The following is a 16,946-nucleotide window of genomic DNA, read 5'->3' as shown; positions in this document are numbered from 1 at the left end:
GCTGGGTCAGCCATTCCGGGCACTGGGAAAGCTGGGTGACAGGATGGGACCCGCCATATTTCAGGCCTCACCGTTTCCTTCTTCTTCCGTTCTTCCTCCATTTGTACGACCTTCATGAATTCGGACAGCACCAGTGTGTCCCTCAGATCAGAGACTCGCCGCTGGAGCGCGTCCTGGAGCGTCTGAAACCTGAGAGGGGGAGGGAGACAATCAGACGCACGCGCAACGTACAGAACGCACCGCAATATATTGCGGGCAACGCGGCCCTAATGGTCTCCACTGCATTACATGGGGCAGTTATAGTTCAGGCATTCTGTGGTGGTCCTATCCGAGCACTGTATGGCTGTAGTATGTCAGCATTGTATGGCGGTATAATTTGAGCACTGTATGGCTGTATTATTTCAGCATTGTATGGCAGTATAATTTGAGCACTGTATGGCTGTAGTATTTCAGCATTGTATGGCGGTATAATTTGAGCACTGTATGGCTGTATTATGTCAGCATTGTATGGCGGTATAATTTGAGCACTGTATGGCTGTATTATTTCAGCATTGTATGGCGGTATAATTTGAGCACTGAATGGCTGTATTATTTCAGCATTGTATGGCGGTATAATTTGAGCACTGTATGGCTGTATTATGTCAGCATTGTATGGCGGTATAATTTGAGCACTCTATGTCTGTATTAATTCAGCATTGTATGGCGGTATAATTTGAGCACTGTATGGCTGTATTATTTCAGCATTGTATGGCGGTATAATTTGAGCACTGTATGGCTGTATTATGTCAGCATTGAATGGCGGTATAATTTGAGCACTGAATGGCTGTAGTATGTCAGCATTGTATGGCGGTATCATTTGAGCACTGTATGGCTGTATTATGTCAGCATTGTATGGCGGTATCATTTGAGCACTGTATGGCTGTATTATGTCAGCATTGTATGGCGGTATCATTTGAGCACTGTATAGGCTCATGCACACGAACATGTGCCGCCCATTCCATGCTTTAGGGACCGCAATGCACGGGCACTGTCCGCGTGGCTGGCGTAGACGGATACAGACCCATTCAACTCGAATGCGTCCATGATCCGTCCGCACAGTAAAATTTTTTTTAACAAGTTATATTTTTTTGCGGTGCGGAGGAACGAACAGAAAACCCACGTAAGCACTCCGTAGTGCTACCGTGGGGTTCCGTGCCTCCGAAAAGCACAATTGTGTCCGCTGCTTTGGATGTGACTGGAGAAGTGGTTGCAGTGGCAGCAGCCGTCCCCTGTGCCCTCACCTCTCCTCCACTTCCTGGACCTTCACCTCCTCAGTCACACTCCATTCTGCCTTCTGACTAGTCCTGTTCTTTCGGCGGAGGCGCTGCAGAGCTGAACTCCGAGACCTCAGCTCTCTCTCCAGCAGAGACACCTGCTTCAGGTCCTTACGGATCAGCTCGGGGCTTCTCATGGCGGCCGGCTCCGACAGCAGCAGCTCCACCCCCTGAAGCCATTGCGATGTAGAGGCGAGCTCCCGGAGAAGATGTCTGTCCTGGGGGCGAAAATGGTTAATAGAGGAGTGGGGGAGATCTAACATGTGCATAGGTGGGGGTAATACCGTCTATAGGCTCTGAGGTGGGGGTAATACCGTCTATAGGCTCTGAGGTGGGGGTAATACCGTCTATAGGCTCTGAGGTGGGGGTAATAATGTCTATAGGCCCTGAGGTGGGGGTAATAACGTCTATAGGCTCTGAGGTGGGGGTAATAACGTCTATAGGCCCTGAGGTAGGGGTAATAATGTCTATAGGCCCTGAGGTGGGGGTAATAACGTATATAGGCTCTGAGGTGGGGGTAATAACGTCTATAGGCTCTGAGGTGGGGGTAATAACGTCTATAGGCTCTGAGGTGGGGGTAATAACGTCTATAGGCTCTGAGTTGGGGGTAATAACGTCTATAGGCTCTGAGGTAGGGGTAATAACGTCTATAGGCTCTGAGGTGGGGGTAATAACGTCTATAGGCTCTGAGGTAGGGGTAATAACGTCTATAGGCTCTGAGGTGGGGGTAATAACGTCTATAGGCTCTGAGGTAGGGGTAATAACGTCTATAGGCTCTGAGGTGGGGTAATAACGTCTATAGGCTCTGAGGTGGGGGTAATAACGTCTATGGGCTCTGAGATGGGGGTAATAACGTCTATGGGCTCTGAGGTGGGGGTAGTAACGTCTATAGGCTCTGAGGTGGGGGTAATAACGTCTATAGGCTCTGAGGTGGGGGTAATACAGTCTATAGGAGCTGAGGTGGGGGTAATAACGTCTATAGGCTCTGAGGTGGGGGTAATAACGTCTATAGGCTCTGAGGTGGGGGTAATAACGTCTATAGGCTCGAGGTGGGGGTAATAACGTCTATAGGCTCTGAGGTGGGGTAATAACGTCTATAGGCTCTGAGGTGGGGGTAATAACGTCTATAGGCTCCGAGGTGGGGGTAATAACGTCTATAGGCTCCGAGGTGGGGGTAATAACGTCTATAGGCTCTGAGGTGGGGGTAATAACGTCTAAAGGCTCTGAGTTGGGGGTAATAACGTCTATAGGCTCTGAGGTGGGGGTAATAACGTCTAAAGGCTCTGAGTTGGGGGTAATAACGTCTATAGGCTCTGAGGTGGGGGTAATAACGTCTATAGGCTCTGAGTTGGGGGTAATAACGTCTATAGGCTCTGAGTTGGGGGTAATAACGTCTATAGGCTCTGAGGTGGGGTAGTAACGTCTATAGGCTCTGAGGTGGGGGTAATAACGTCTATAGGCTCTGAGGTGGGGGTAATAACGTCTATAGGCTCTGAGGTGGGGGTAATAACGTCTAAAGGCTCTGAGGTGGGGGTAATAACGTCTATAGGCTCTGAGGTGGGGGTAATAACGTCTAAAGGCTCTGAGTTGGGGGTAATAACGTCTATAGGCTCTGAGGTGGGGGTAATAACGTCTATAGACTCTGAGGTGGGGGTAATAACGTCTATAGGCTCTGAGGTGGGGGTAATAACGTCTATAGGCTCTGAGGTGGGGGTAATAACGTCTAAAGGCTCTGAGTTGGGGGTAATAACGTCTATAGGCTCTGAGTTGGGGGTAATAACGTCTAAAGGCTCTGAGTTGGGGGTAATAACGTCTATAGGCTCTGAGGTGGGGGTAATAACGTCTAAAGGCTCTGAGTTGGGAGTAATAACGTCTATAGGCTCTGAGGTGGGGGTAATAACGTCTATAGGCCCTGAGGTGGGGGTAATAACGTCTAAAGGCTCTGAGTTGGGGGTAATAACGTCTATAGGCTCTGAGGTGGGGGTAATAACGTCTAAAGGCTCTGAGTTGGGGGTAATAACGTCTATAGGCTCTGAGGTGGGGGTAATAACGTCTAAAGGCTCTGAGGTGGGGGTAATAACGTCTATAGACTCTGAGGTGGGGGTAATAACGTCTATAGGCTCTGAGGTGGGGGTAATAACGTCTATAGACTCTGAGGTGGGGGTAATAACGTCTAAAGGCTCTGAGTTGGGGGTAATAACGTCTATAGGCTCTGAGTTGGGGGTAATAACGTCTATTGGCTCTGAGGTGGGGGTAATAACGTCTAAAGGCTCTGAGTTGGGGGTAATAACGTCTATTGGCTCTGAGGTGGGGGTAATAACGTCTAAAGGCTCTGAGGTGGGGGTAATAACGTCTATAGGCTCTGAGGTGGGGTAATAACGTCTATAGGCTCTGAGGTGGGGGTAATAACGTCTAAAGGCTCTGAGGTGGGGGTAATAACGTCTATAGACTCTGAGGTGGGGGTAGTAACGTCTAAAGGCTCTGAGGTGGGGGTAATAACGTCTAAAGGCTCTGAGGTGGGGGTAATAACGTCTATAGACTCTGAGGTGGGGTAATAACGTCTAAAGGCTCTGAGTTGGGGGTAATAACGTCTATTGGCTCTGAGGTGGGGTAATAACGTCTATAGGCTCTGAGTTGGGGGTAATAACGTCTATTGGCTCTGAGGTGGGGTAATAACGTCTATAGGCTCTGAGGTGGGGGTAATAACGTCTAAAGGCTCTGAGTTGGGGGTAATAACGTCTATAGGCTCTGAGGTGGGGGTAATAACGTCTATAGGCTCTGAGGTGGGGGTAATAACGTCTATAGGCTCTGGGGTAAGGGTAATAACGTCTATAGGCTCTGAGGTGGGGGTAATAACGGCTATAGGCTCTGAGGTGGGGGTAATAACGTCTATAGGCTCTGAGGTGGGGGTAATAACGTCTATAGGCTCTGAGGTGGGGGTAATAACGTCTATAGGCTCTGAGGTGGGGGTAATAACGTCTATAGGCTCTGAGGTGGGGGTAATAACGTCTATAGGCTCTGAGGTGGGGGTAATAACGTCTATAGGCTCTGAGGTGGGGTAATAACGTCTATAGGCTCTGACTTGTCGGACCCTCAGGTCTGGGGGTTCAGGCACTCACCTTGGGGGTCTCGGGTGGTCTCTGAAGCTGGTGACCGTTCTGAAGATTGTGATTGGCTTGTGTCTCGCAGGTCCCTGACCTGATATAAAGAGGAGATCAGTGTATAACGCTGCAGTTATAATGTACGGCGGGCGGCGCACTTCTTATACTTATCTACCTCTTGGTCGGACGCTGGTCGATGACCTGACTCCCGGGCCACCGCTGGGGGGCGCTGTTCTCTGCCCTTCCCCCACTGACCTGGTGCACCGCGCGGCCCCTTCCCACGCTGCCGCAGGTCACATGGTCTCTGGTGTCTCTGGTGGGATCGGTGGACGCGGCGCTGCTTGAGGCTTTCTCGGTCCTGGGAGACATCAGGATCTAATTATAGTCCTTGTGGGAAAATCCAGGAGCTCAGCCCTGTAGGCAGCCACCTCTCACAGCTGAGCGCTCGCTACAATGTGTCAGCGCAGACCATCCTCTGACACACTGTAACACTTCATGGTCAACTGCAGTCACAGCCAAAGCTGCATTCACCATTCTGCTGCATCATGACTTATACTTTAGTCACATTCACAGCTGTCTCTTACTCTAGTCACAGCCAAAGCTGCATTCACTTTTCACATGTCACTCTAGTCACATCAAGAGCTGCAGCCTGCATTCCTGCCTGTGGGGCAGTGCACAGTGGGAGATGTTGGATTATGCAGACTCCACTACAGCTCCCAGAATGCAGTGCAGCCCAGTGCATGATGGGCAGCGGGTACCTGAGGCGGGCCCATCGCTCCTTCACCTGCCGCTGCCTGTGCCGGGCTCTGGACGACAGCAGAGGATGGAGGTCGGAGACTTGGGAGACGGAGACGTCAAACATCTGCAGGAGAGAAAGGAGACCATGAAGTCCCAACCCACCAGAGGGGGCGCCATCCCACAGCGTCCTCATACCATGACCTGGCCGGCGATGTCCCTCAGATCCTGATCTCTGCTCCTCAGCTCCGCACAGCGGCTCTGCGAGAGGAAGAGACACTGATCAGAAGCGGACCTCAGACGTGTGCGCTGTATGTACGCTCCTCATACACGGGGCACGCTCCTCAGACACGGGGCACGCTCCTCATACATGGGGCACGCTCCTCATACACACTGCACCCTCCTCATACATGGGGCACGCTCCTCATACGCGGGGCACGCTCCTCATACACGGGGCACGCTCCTCATACACGGGGCACGCTCCTCATACACACTGCACCCTCCTCATACACGGGGCACGCTCCTCATACACGGGGCACGCTCCTCATACACGGGGCACGCTCCTCATACACGGGGAACGCTCCTCATACACGGGGCACGCTCCTCATACACGGGGCACGCTCCTCATACACGGGGCACGCTCCTCATACACGGGGCACGCTCCTCATACACGGGGAACGCTCCTCATACACGGGGCACGCTGCACCCTCCTCATACACAGCATACACTGCACCATCCTCATACACGGTGCACCCTCCTCATACACAGCGTACACAGCACCCTCCTCATACACTGCATACACTGCACCCTCCTCATACACGGCGTACACTGCACCCTCCTCATACACGGGGCACGCTCCTCATACACGGGGCACGCTCCTCATACACGGGGCACGCTCCTCATACACGGGGCACGCTCCTCATACACGGGGAACGCTCCTCATACACGGGGCACGCTCCTCATACACGGGGCACGCTCCTCATACACGGGGCACGCTCCTCATACACGGGGCACGCTCCTCATACACACTGCACCCTCCTCATACACGGGGCACGCTCCTCATACACGGGGCACGCTCCTCATACACGGGGCACGCTCCTCATACACGGGGAACGCTCCTCATACACGGGGCACGCTCCTCATACACGGGGCACGCTCCTCATACACGGGGCACGCTCCTCATACACGGGGCACGCTCCTCATACACGGGGCACGCTCCTCATACACGGGGCACGCTCCTCATACACGGGGAACGCTCCTCATACACGGGGCACACTCCTCATACACGGGGCACACTCCTCATACACGGGGCACACTCCTCATACACGGGGCACGCTGCACCCTCCTCATACACAGCATACACTGCACCATCCTCATACACGGTGCACCCTCCTCATACACAGCGTACACAGCACCCTCCTCATACACTGCATACACTGCACCCTCCTCATACACGGCGTACACTGCACCCTCCTCATACACAACGTCCGCTGCACCCTCCTCATACACACTGCACCCTCCTCATACACTGCATCCTCCTCATACACGGCGTACACTGCACCCTCCTCATACACGGCATACACTACACCCTCCTCATACACAACGTCCGTTGCACCCTCCTCATACACAACGTCCGCTGCACCCTCCTCATACACACTGCACCCTCCTCATACACTGCGTACACTGCACCCTCCTCATACACTGCGTACACTGCACCCTCCTCATACACTGCACCCTCCTCATACACTGCACCCTCCTCATACACTGCACCCTCCTCATACACTGCACCCTCCTCATACACTGCACCCTCCTCATACACTGCACCCTCCTCATACACTGCGCACCCTCCTCATACACTGCGCACCCTCCTCATACACTGCACCCTCCTCATACACTGCACCCTCCTCATACACTGCACCCTCCTCATACACTGCACCCTCCTCATACACTGCACCCTCCTCATACACTGCGCACCCTCCTCATACACGGCACCCTCCTCATACACTGCACCCTACTCACACACTGCGCACCCTCCTCATACACTGCACCCTCCTCATACACTGCACCCTCCTCATACACTGCGCACCCTCCTCATACACTGCGCACCCTCCTCATACACTGCACCCTCCTCACACACTGCGCACCCTCCTCATACACAGCACCCTCCTCATACACTGCGCACCCTCCTCATACACTGCGCACCCTCCTCATACACTGCGCACCCTCCTCATACACTGCACCCTCCTCATACACTGCACCCTCCTCACACACTGCGCACCCTCCTCATACACGGCACCCTCCTCATACACTGCACCCTCCTTATACACTGCACCCTCCTCATACACTGCACCCTCCTCATACACTGCACCCTCCTCATACACTGCACCCTCCTCATACACTGCACCCTCCTCATACACTGCACCCTCCTCATACACTGCACCCTCCTTATACACTGCACCCTCCTCATACACTGCACCCTCCTCATACACTGCGTACACTGCACCCTCCTCATACACTGCACACCCTCCTCATACACACTGCACCCTCCTCATACACTGCGCACCCTCCTCATACACTGCGCACCCTCCTCATACACTGCACCCTCCTCATACACTGCACCCTCCTCATACACGGCACCCTCCTCATACACTGCACCCTCCTCATACACTGCACACCCTCCTCATACACTGCACACCCTCCTCATACACTGCACCCTCCTCATACACTGCACCCTCCTCATACACTGTGCACCCTCCTCATATACACTACACAATCACAAACATCGATAGAGCCCCTGACCTTCTCCTGGATGGCTCTCTCGATGGTGTCTGCTTGATGCCACAGTGATGCCGCCTCCAGTGCCAGCTGCAGACTCTGGTGATGCTCCTGCAGTGCGCTCTGAAGCCGCAGCCACCTGTCAGGACAGATAACATCCAGGTCATGGGGGAGGACAGAGCCCCCCGTTACAGACAAGAGGTGGCCTCCTGATACCAGCGCCCGGGGGATGTCACCCAGCTTTCCCAGAGACTCTGGTAACAGTGGTCATAGTCTCACACCCAGCTTTCCCAGAGACAGATAAAACCAATGGGCGGCTGAGCAGAGCTGATAACACTTCAGACAGTGAATGGCGGGGGATTTGGGGGTGACTTTACATGCGGTTGAGGTGTCTACGGCGGGCGGACGCGGCTCGGCTCTCCGGGCGCCCCTGCTTCTCCAGCTTCTGGCTGAGGCGGCTGACGTTCTCCTCCAGGCCGCAGTAATGGATCTGCTCCTAGGAGAGAAGCAGAGTCGCTGATCAGCGGCGCCTTCTACTGCTCGCGTCCTGATCTCAATAAAGGGGTCCTCTCACTTCAGCAGAGACATTTATCATGTAAAGGAAGTTAATACCAGGCACTTACTAATGTATCGGAGGTAAGTTTAGGGAAACTGACACTTTATTATAGTATAAAACTAGACATAGACACAGTGATCGCTTCTTAGTTCAGCTCCGCGTTTCTCCGACGCTCCGTCGGCTTCTTCAGGCTGACCCAGAGGAGCGGCACAAACCGGGATTTACACAAAAAAAAACAGGAAATGACATCATCAGACTGACAGGTTCGGTCCACAGATACATTCAGCAGCATAAATAATTAACATTGTGCAAATATATTATATACAGGGAGATAATGGATAGTATAGAACTAGATGTAGATGTAACAGTAGAGTTCAAAGTCCTGTTTATGTAACAAATTCTAATTAAATAATAAATTATTAAATAAAATAAATAATAATAAAATAAAAAAATATATGTATATATAAAAAAAATCAAGATGGCGGACAGAAATCATTATTTATAATAGAAAGCTCTGTCTGTCGGATTCTTTATTTACTAATTGCTGGAATCTTTTCTTATTGTTTGAAGGAATCCGTATATGGCGGTTGTGCCGTGTGTCACAAGGTCTAGAGACGCTATGGCGGTGTATTCCGTTACTATTATTGCTTCTATGGTTTTTCAATCTGGTTCTAATACTTTTAGCATAAACGAATTGATAACTCATATATATAATATTCCATATTGGCACATGTTATAACAAGGTATTGAGATATATATATATATACTTGATGCAATGTGTAACCCACTAAAAGAAAATGTATTCTTAGGATATACGGAAAGCATTTACGTTGGTTTTCTGCTAATGGGATTTACTCAGAGGGACTGGTGTTATTCTAACCTAATGAATCAGTCGTTTGGACAGTTAGAATATACTAACCCACAGTGCGAGTGTAAGGCCCATTGTATTTCTTATCAAACCCATAAATTCAAGAGTCTGGGAAAGTCATGATGTTCCCACTAAGTCTGGGAAAATAGTTTCAGGGTGTCAAAGAAGTATCCCTCCTCATTGATATAGGTTGCAAAGGTCAAAGGTATAATGTGCAGCATAATTCTGATGCTAATATGTTACACAACAGTGCCACCTGGAGACAGGTGGATATCATGACACCATTCGCCACAATATTGCATTTTGGGTAAATATGATCTCAAAGGATCATTACCATATGAGCACACCCATCCGATGTGATTGGAAAAACATAATCTGGAAGGGTGTGATCATTTGATAAGTAAGCACACATTAGAGAAAAAGGAAGGAAAGAAAGAAAAAAGGGGTCTATCAAGATGGAAGCCATGGTGAGATACCTATGAGGGACCACCCAGCTTTCCTAGGAGCAGAAGGGAGATTCCTACCAGGACTTGGTAAGAGACACAAAGAATGATATTTCATTTTATTAAGACTAATTGGATTGTGTGGGTGAAATTATACCATCTAGATTGGCGAATAAATAAATTAATTAATTGATCATCTCCATATTGAGATGTGGTCTTAGGATATTGTGAGGCTTCATTCTACCTGCAGAAGAATCAAGACTCATAATCTAGCAAAGCATTAAATAATTGCTTATATATATATATATTGATAGAACATTCTTCACCAAACTAAGTGATGGATTCCCACAGGAAAGACTTGTTTCAAGTCCTTCCCATTTAAGATATGGTCTAGCAAAGATCCTAGATCCCTGTTATGTGTCTTAATAGTCTTACCGAAGTCATATGTGTGAAAATAGTCCAGGATGGGGCGGAAGGATACAGTTATCTCTTCTAAGTTATATCCTTGGGTGGATTGGCCCACCTTGAAGTCATGTGATGTGTAGTTGGTTAGAGGGGGGTGGAATGTATTTAGCATTCTATTATGATGTCTAGGATTAGACATGCCCGTCCTGATATCATGAGGTTTCCTCTGAACAGAAGTGATGTACAGTACAGACCTTCTCATTCAAAGAGTTTTCTTTATTTTCATGACACTGAAGGCATCAAAACTATGAATTAACACATGTGGAATTATATACATAACAAACAAGTGTGAAACAACTGAAAATATGTCATATTCTAGGTTCTTCAAAGTAGCCACCTTTTGCTTTGATTACTGCTTTGCACACTCTTGGCATTCTCTTGATGAGCTTCAAGAGGTAGTCCCCTGAAATGGTTTTCACTTCACAGGTGTGCCCTGTCAGGTTTAATAAGTGGGATTTCTTGCCTTATAAATGGGGTTGGGACCATCAGTTGCGTTGAGGAGAAGTCAGGTGGATACACAGCTGATAGTCCTACTGAATAGACTGTTAGAATTTGTATTATGGCAAGAAAAAAGCAGCTAAGTAACGAAAAACGAGTGGCCATCATTACTTTAAGAAATGAAGGTCAGTCAGTCAGCCGAAAAATTGGGAAAACTTTGAAAGTAAGGGCTATTTGACCATGAAGGAGAGTGATGGGGTGCTGCGCCAGATGACCTGGCCTCCACAGTCACCGGACCTGAACCCAATCGAGATGGTTTGGGGTGAGCTGGACCGCAGAGTGAAGGCAAAAGGGCCAACAAGTGCTAAGCATCTCTGGGAACTCCTTCAAGACTGTTGGAAGACCATTTCAGGGGACTACCTCTTGAAGCTCATCAAGAGAATGCCAAGAGTGTGCAAAGCAGTAATCAAAGCAAAAGGTGGCTACTTTGAAGAACCTAGAATATGACATATTTTCAGTTGTTTCACACTTGTTTGTTATGTATATAATTCCACATGTGTTAATTCATAGTTTTGATGCCTTCATAGTCATGAAAATAAAGAAAACTCTTTGAATGAGAAGGTGTGTCCAAACTTTTGGTCTGTACTGTATATAAATTATGTTCCTACTTTGATATCCTAACCTGATAATAGCTTGGTTATAATGTGACAAGTTATTTCCACTCACATGTATTGTTAAGCTTGTAATGCTTTATATTAACGCTATATATATTCATTCACATGTATCATTGTGTTTATTTACTTATATATGTTTATAACCTTGTAACCAATAACCCTGTGTATTATTATATAATGGAGAACTACACCTTTATCATTAACGTCATCTCACGTCAAAAGGACTTATTATCCGAGGAAATAGTCGGACTCAGATGTGAACTGTATCGATTAGTTTGTCTACAATGCACCAGGTCATGATTTTAAGACTTTATGACAAATTTTAAACATTTTATTTTTTCATGGTTAATTTTTTTTATGAGCAAAATTAATAATTCTCAATTTAATTATTACCGCCCGACAATGAGGTAAAATCTGATTTAAAAAAACTATGCCAATACAGCCTTTTTTTTTTACTTTGACTCACATAAAGTGTAATACCAAGCAATCAAAAAGTCTTATGTACCCCACAATGGTACCAATGAAAAGGTTAACTCCTCCCGCAAAAAATGAGCCCCCACATAAGACAATCACTCAAAAAATAAAAACCAATTGCGCCCATAAACCAATCCATCGAAATCTGTGCTGCAAAAGCCATATGGCGCTCCTTCCGTTCTGAGTCCTGCCATGTGCCCCCCAGAGGTTTACCACCACATATAGGGTGTTGTCATATTCAGGAGAAAATGAGTAACGCATGATGGGGTGCTTTTTCCCCTGCTACCCCTTGCGAAAATGAAAAATTTGGGGCTAAAGCAAAATTTTATTAGAAGAAATGAAACTTTTCATTTTCACAGCCAAGTGTTTTTAAATTCCGTAAAACGCTTAGGGGGTCAAAGTGCTCAGTACCCCCCTTAATATACTCTTCGAAGGGTGTAGTTTCCAAAATGGGGTCACTTTTTGAGGGTTTCCACTGTAGGGGTACATCAGGGTCTCTTTAAATACAAATTGGTGCCCAAAAACCATTCTAGAAAAATCTGTCTCCAAAATCTATATGGCGCTCCTTCCCTTCTGACCACTGCCACGTGCCCATAGGACAGTTCACCACCACATATGGGGTATTTCTGTAAACTGCAGAATCAGAGTAATGCGTATTGAGGTTTAGTTTGCTGTTGACCGTTGCTGTGTTGCAAGAAAAAATTTATTAACATGAAAAATCTGCATAAAAAAATAAACTTCGACATTTTTCCTTTATTTCTTGTGGAACACCTCAAGGGTTAACAAAGTTTGTAACATCAGTTTTAAATAATTTGAGGGGAGTAGTTTCTAAAATGAGGTCATTTATGGGTGGTTTCTATTACGTAAGCCCCTCTAAATCACCTTATATCTGAACTGGTGCTTAAAAAAAATGGTTTTGGAATTATTGTTGAAAATTTGAAAAATTGCTTCTAAACTTCAAAGCGTCTAAAAAAAAAAAAATGACATTTACAAAATGATGCCAACATATGATGACTGACACTATTTTATGAGGAATCTGTCTTAGGGCTCGTTCACACGAACGCGTGCTGCCCTTTGCCGTATTGCGGACCGCATTTTCAGATCCGCAATACACGGGTACCGTTCTGTGTGCGTTCCGCATCACGGATGCGATCCCATTCACTTCAATGGGTCTGCAAATCCGGAGATGCGGAACGGAAGCACAGAACGGAACCCTACGGAAGCGGCACAGTAGAGAAATTCAAATTTAGAAAATTGTGAATTTTTTCAAATTTTTGGTAAATTTGTGATTTTTTTCTAATAAATAAAGGAAAAATATAATGACTCAAATTTACCACTGTCGTGAAGTACAATGTGTCACGAGAAACACGTCTCAGAACGGCCTGGATAAGTAAAAGCGTTCCGGAATTATTGCCACATAAAGTGACACGTTTGCAAAAAAATGGCCTGGGCAGGAAGTAGAAAGGGTTAAACATAGATTCCAACAATTAGTAAATAAAGAATCCGACCGGATATTGCGTCTGCAGACCCCGGAGCCGAGGGGCTCAATGAAGGCACAGAACATACGAAATACGTGGTATTCAGGCTCCTCCCACAAGCTCCTACTAGAGAAGAATACGGAATTTAAGGATTTCTGTCCGCCATCTTTTTTTAATTTTTTTTATTTAATGTAATAATTTATTATTTAATTAGAATTTGTTACATAAACAGGACATTGCTGCCCTTTGAACTCTACTGTCACATCTAGTTCTATACTATCCATTATCTCCCTGTATATAATATATTTGCACAATGTTTATTATTTATGCTGCTGAATGTATCTGTGGACTGAACCTGTCAGTCTGATGATGTCATTTCCTGTTCTTTTCCCTAAACTTACCTCTGATCATCGGGACCCGCGGCAGAAGGGAGCGGCTTCGGTAGCGCAGTTATTCCACATCCGATTCCCAGCGTTCTGCCTGGTGGCGCGCACAACCTGATCCAGTCATTGCAATCCCCGACAATTAGGGGCGCACAGTTCACACACGGGGGGCGCGGACCTTCTCTATTCTCTTCTAAATCCTAATGTATAGTGACTCTACATATTGCCTCCATCACATGATATACGGCTCGTTTCCATGGTTACGACCACCCTGTAATCCAGCAGAGGTGGACGTGCTTCCACACTAAAGCACTGACCTCTCTGGTGTCCGGGACCGCGGGAGTGCGTACAGGTCGGTGCTTTTTCCTATAGTGTGCAAGCACGACCACAGCTGCTGGATTACAGGGCGGTCGTAACCATGGAAACGAGACATTAATAATGTACAGTAGTAAATGCCTGGTATTAACTCTACATTATAAATGCCTCTGCTGACGTCACAGACCTCCCTGATTTACACACTGCAGCAGCCCCCAGAGCAGCACTCACTATTCAGCACAAGGGCTGTATGAGCTACAGCCAATAGGCAGACCACAGACCTCAGAGACCACTAATCTGGGGAACCACTGACCTCAGGGAGCACTAATCTGGGGAACCACTGACCTCAGGGAGCATTAATCTGGGGACCACTGACCTCAGGGAGCATTAATCTGGGGACCACTGACCTCAGGGAGCATTAATCTGGGGACCACTGACCTCAGGGAGCATTAATCTGGGGACCACTGACCTCAGGGAGCATTAATCTGGGGACCACTGACCTCAGGAAGCTTTAATCTGGGGGCCACTGACCTCAGGGGGCATTAATCTGGGGACCACTGACCTCAGGGAGCATTAATCTGGGGAACCACTGACCTCAGGGGGCATTAATCTGAGGAGCACTGACCTCAGGGAGCATTAATCTGGGGGCCACTGACCTCAGGGAGCATTAATCTGGGGACCACTGACCTCAGGAAGCTTTAATCTGGGGGCCATTGACCTCAGGGAGCATTAATCTGGGGACCACTGACCTCAGGGGGCATTAATCTGGGGACCACTGACCTCAGGGAGCATTAATCTGGGGACCACTGACCTCAGGGAGCATTAATCTGGGGACCACTGACCTCAGGGAGCATTAATCTGGGGACCACTGACCTCAGGAAGCTTTAATCTGGGGGCCACTGACCTCAGGGAGCATTAATCTGGGGACCACTGACCTCAGGGAGCATTAATCTGGGGACCACTGACCTCAGGGAGCATTAATCTGGGAACCACTGACCTCAGGGAGCATTAATCTGGGGGCCGCTGACCTCAGGGAGCATTAATCTGGGGACCACTGACCTCAGGGAGCATTAATCTGGGGACCACTGACCTCAGGGAGCATTAATCTGGGGACCACTGACCTCAGGAAGCTTTAATCTGGGGGCCACTGACCTCAGGGGGCATTAATCTGGGGACCACTGACCTCAGGGAGCATTAATCTGGGGAACCACTGACCTCAGGGGGCATTAATCTGGGGAGCACTGACCTCAGGGAGCATTAATCTGGTGGCCACTGACCTCAGGGAGCATTACTCTGGGGACCACTGACCTCAGGAAGCTTTAATCTGGGGGCCACTGACCTCAGGGAGCATTAATCTGGGGACCACTGACCTCAGGGGGCATTAATCTGGGGACCACTGACCTCAGGGGGCATTAATCTGGGGACCACTGACCTCAGGGAGCATTAATCTGGGGACAACTGACCTCAGGGAGCATTAATCTGGGGACCACTGACCTCAGGAAGCTTTAATCTGGGGGCCACTGACCTCAGGGAGCATTAATCTGGGGACCACTGACCTCAGGGAGCATTAATCTGGGGACCACTGACCTCAGGGAGCATTAATCTGGGGACCACTGACCTCAGGGAGCATTAATCTGGGGACCACTGACCTCAGGGAGCATTAATCTGGGGACCACTGACCTCAGGGAGCATTAATCTGGGGACCACTGACCTCAGGGAGCATTAATCTGGGGACCACTGACCTCAGGGAGCATTAATCTGGGGACCACTGACCTCAGGGAGCATTAATCTGGGGACCACTGACCTCAGGGAGCATTAATCTGGGGACCACTGACCTCAGGAAGCTTTAATCTGAGGGCCACTGACCTCAGGGAGCATTAATCTGGGGGCCACTGACCTCAGGGAGCATTAATCTGGGGACCACTGACCTCAGGGAGCATTAATCTGGGGACCACTGACCTCAGGGAGCATTAATCTGGGGACCACTGACCTCAGGGAGCATTATATCAGACCTCAGAGGGCACTAATATGTGGGGATCACTGATCTTGGGCACCTCGGCTGCAGTACACATGGTGGCCACGTATTAGGGGGCAGTCACGTCTATTACAGAGGGCCCCCATTACTCTGCAGCCCCAATAATGAACCCTCTCATGCCGGCGCCGCTGATCTCACCTGCTTCAGATCCAGGATTTTGCGGGTTATGTGAACTTTGTCCAGGTTCTGGTCCAGGAGGACATGGAGGGGGGGGATCTCCTCCTGCACAGACAGGACACGTATGAATACCGCATAGATAGGGGGGCACATGGCACAGGTGATGGGACCTGGACCCCCCGCCGCTCTCACCTTCTCTCTCATCCACATCTCCAGCTCATCCGCCTTCTTATTAAACTCCAGCACAGTCGTAGCCCCGCCCACTGCGCAGCCCTGATTGGCCGCTGCCTGCTTCAGCAGATGCCATTGGTCCCTCAGAGTCTGGAGTTGGGGGTGGACGGAGGCTGCGGATGGAGTACGGGACACAGGATCATCCACCTGCAAAGAGGATGATAGGTGTGATAGTCAGGGGGGTGCAGCTGTAACGTAATGGGGGGGCAGGTATAATGTAATGGGGGGGCAGGTATAATGGAATGGGGGGGCAGGTATAATGGAATGGGGGTGCAGCTGTAATGTAATGGGGGTGCAGGTATAATGTAATGGGGGGTGCAGGTATAATGGAATGGGGGGGCAGGTATAATGGAATGGGGGTGCAGCTGTAACGTAATGGGGGGGCAGGTATAATGTAATGGGGGGGCAGGTATAATGGAATGGGGGGGCAGGTATAATGGAATGGGGGGGGAGCTGTAATGTAATGGGGGTGCAGGTATAATGTAATGGGGGGTGCAGCTGTAATGTAATAGGGGGGCAGGTATAATGTAATGGGGGTGCAGGTA

General features: G+C 48.8%; 1 protein-coding gene across 4 annotated transcripts in view; it reads right to left on the bottom strand.

The window, feature by feature from the left end:
* Positions 1-16,946, bottom strand: part of LOC120999820 (spectrin alpha chain, non-erythrocytic 1-like) — a 153,387-nt gene that overhangs the window by 95,250 nt on the left and 41,191 nt on the right. For 3 of the 4 annotated variants that reach the window (XM_040430824.1, XM_040430826.1, XM_040430828.1), the window contains exons 4-13: positions 16,363-16,548; positions 16,192-16,275; positions 8,302-8,420; positions 7,949-8,063; positions 5,348-5,410; positions 5,173-5,276; positions 4,590-4,772; positions 4,433-4,511; positions 1,281-1,531; positions 72-189 (exon numbers count right to left, since the gene is read on the bottom strand). In XM_040430824.1, the coding sequence (XP_040286758.1) occupies positions 72-189; positions 1,281-1,531; positions 4,433-4,511; positions 4,590-4,772; positions 5,173-5,276; positions 5,348-5,410; positions 7,949-8,063; positions 8,302-8,420; positions 16,192-16,275; positions 16,363-16,548 (1,302 nt within the window). The remainder of the gene's footprint in view (positions 1-71; positions 190-1,280; positions 1,532-4,432; positions 4,512-4,589; positions 4,773-5,172; positions 5,277-5,347; positions 5,411-7,948; positions 8,064-8,301; positions 8,421-16,191; positions 16,276-16,362; positions 16,549-16,946) is intronic. The other variant, XM_040430827.1, reaches the window with a different exon arrangement.

This window comes from Bufo bufo, chromosome 4 (genome assembly GCF_905171765.1).
Source record: "Bufo bufo chromosome 4, aBufBuf1.1, whole genome shotgun sequence".
NCBI classification, from domain to species: Eukaryota; Metazoa; Chordata; class Amphibia; order Anura; family Bufonidae; genus Bufo; species Bufo bufo.
This window is presented reverse-complemented; position numbering and strand designations above follow the sequence as displayed.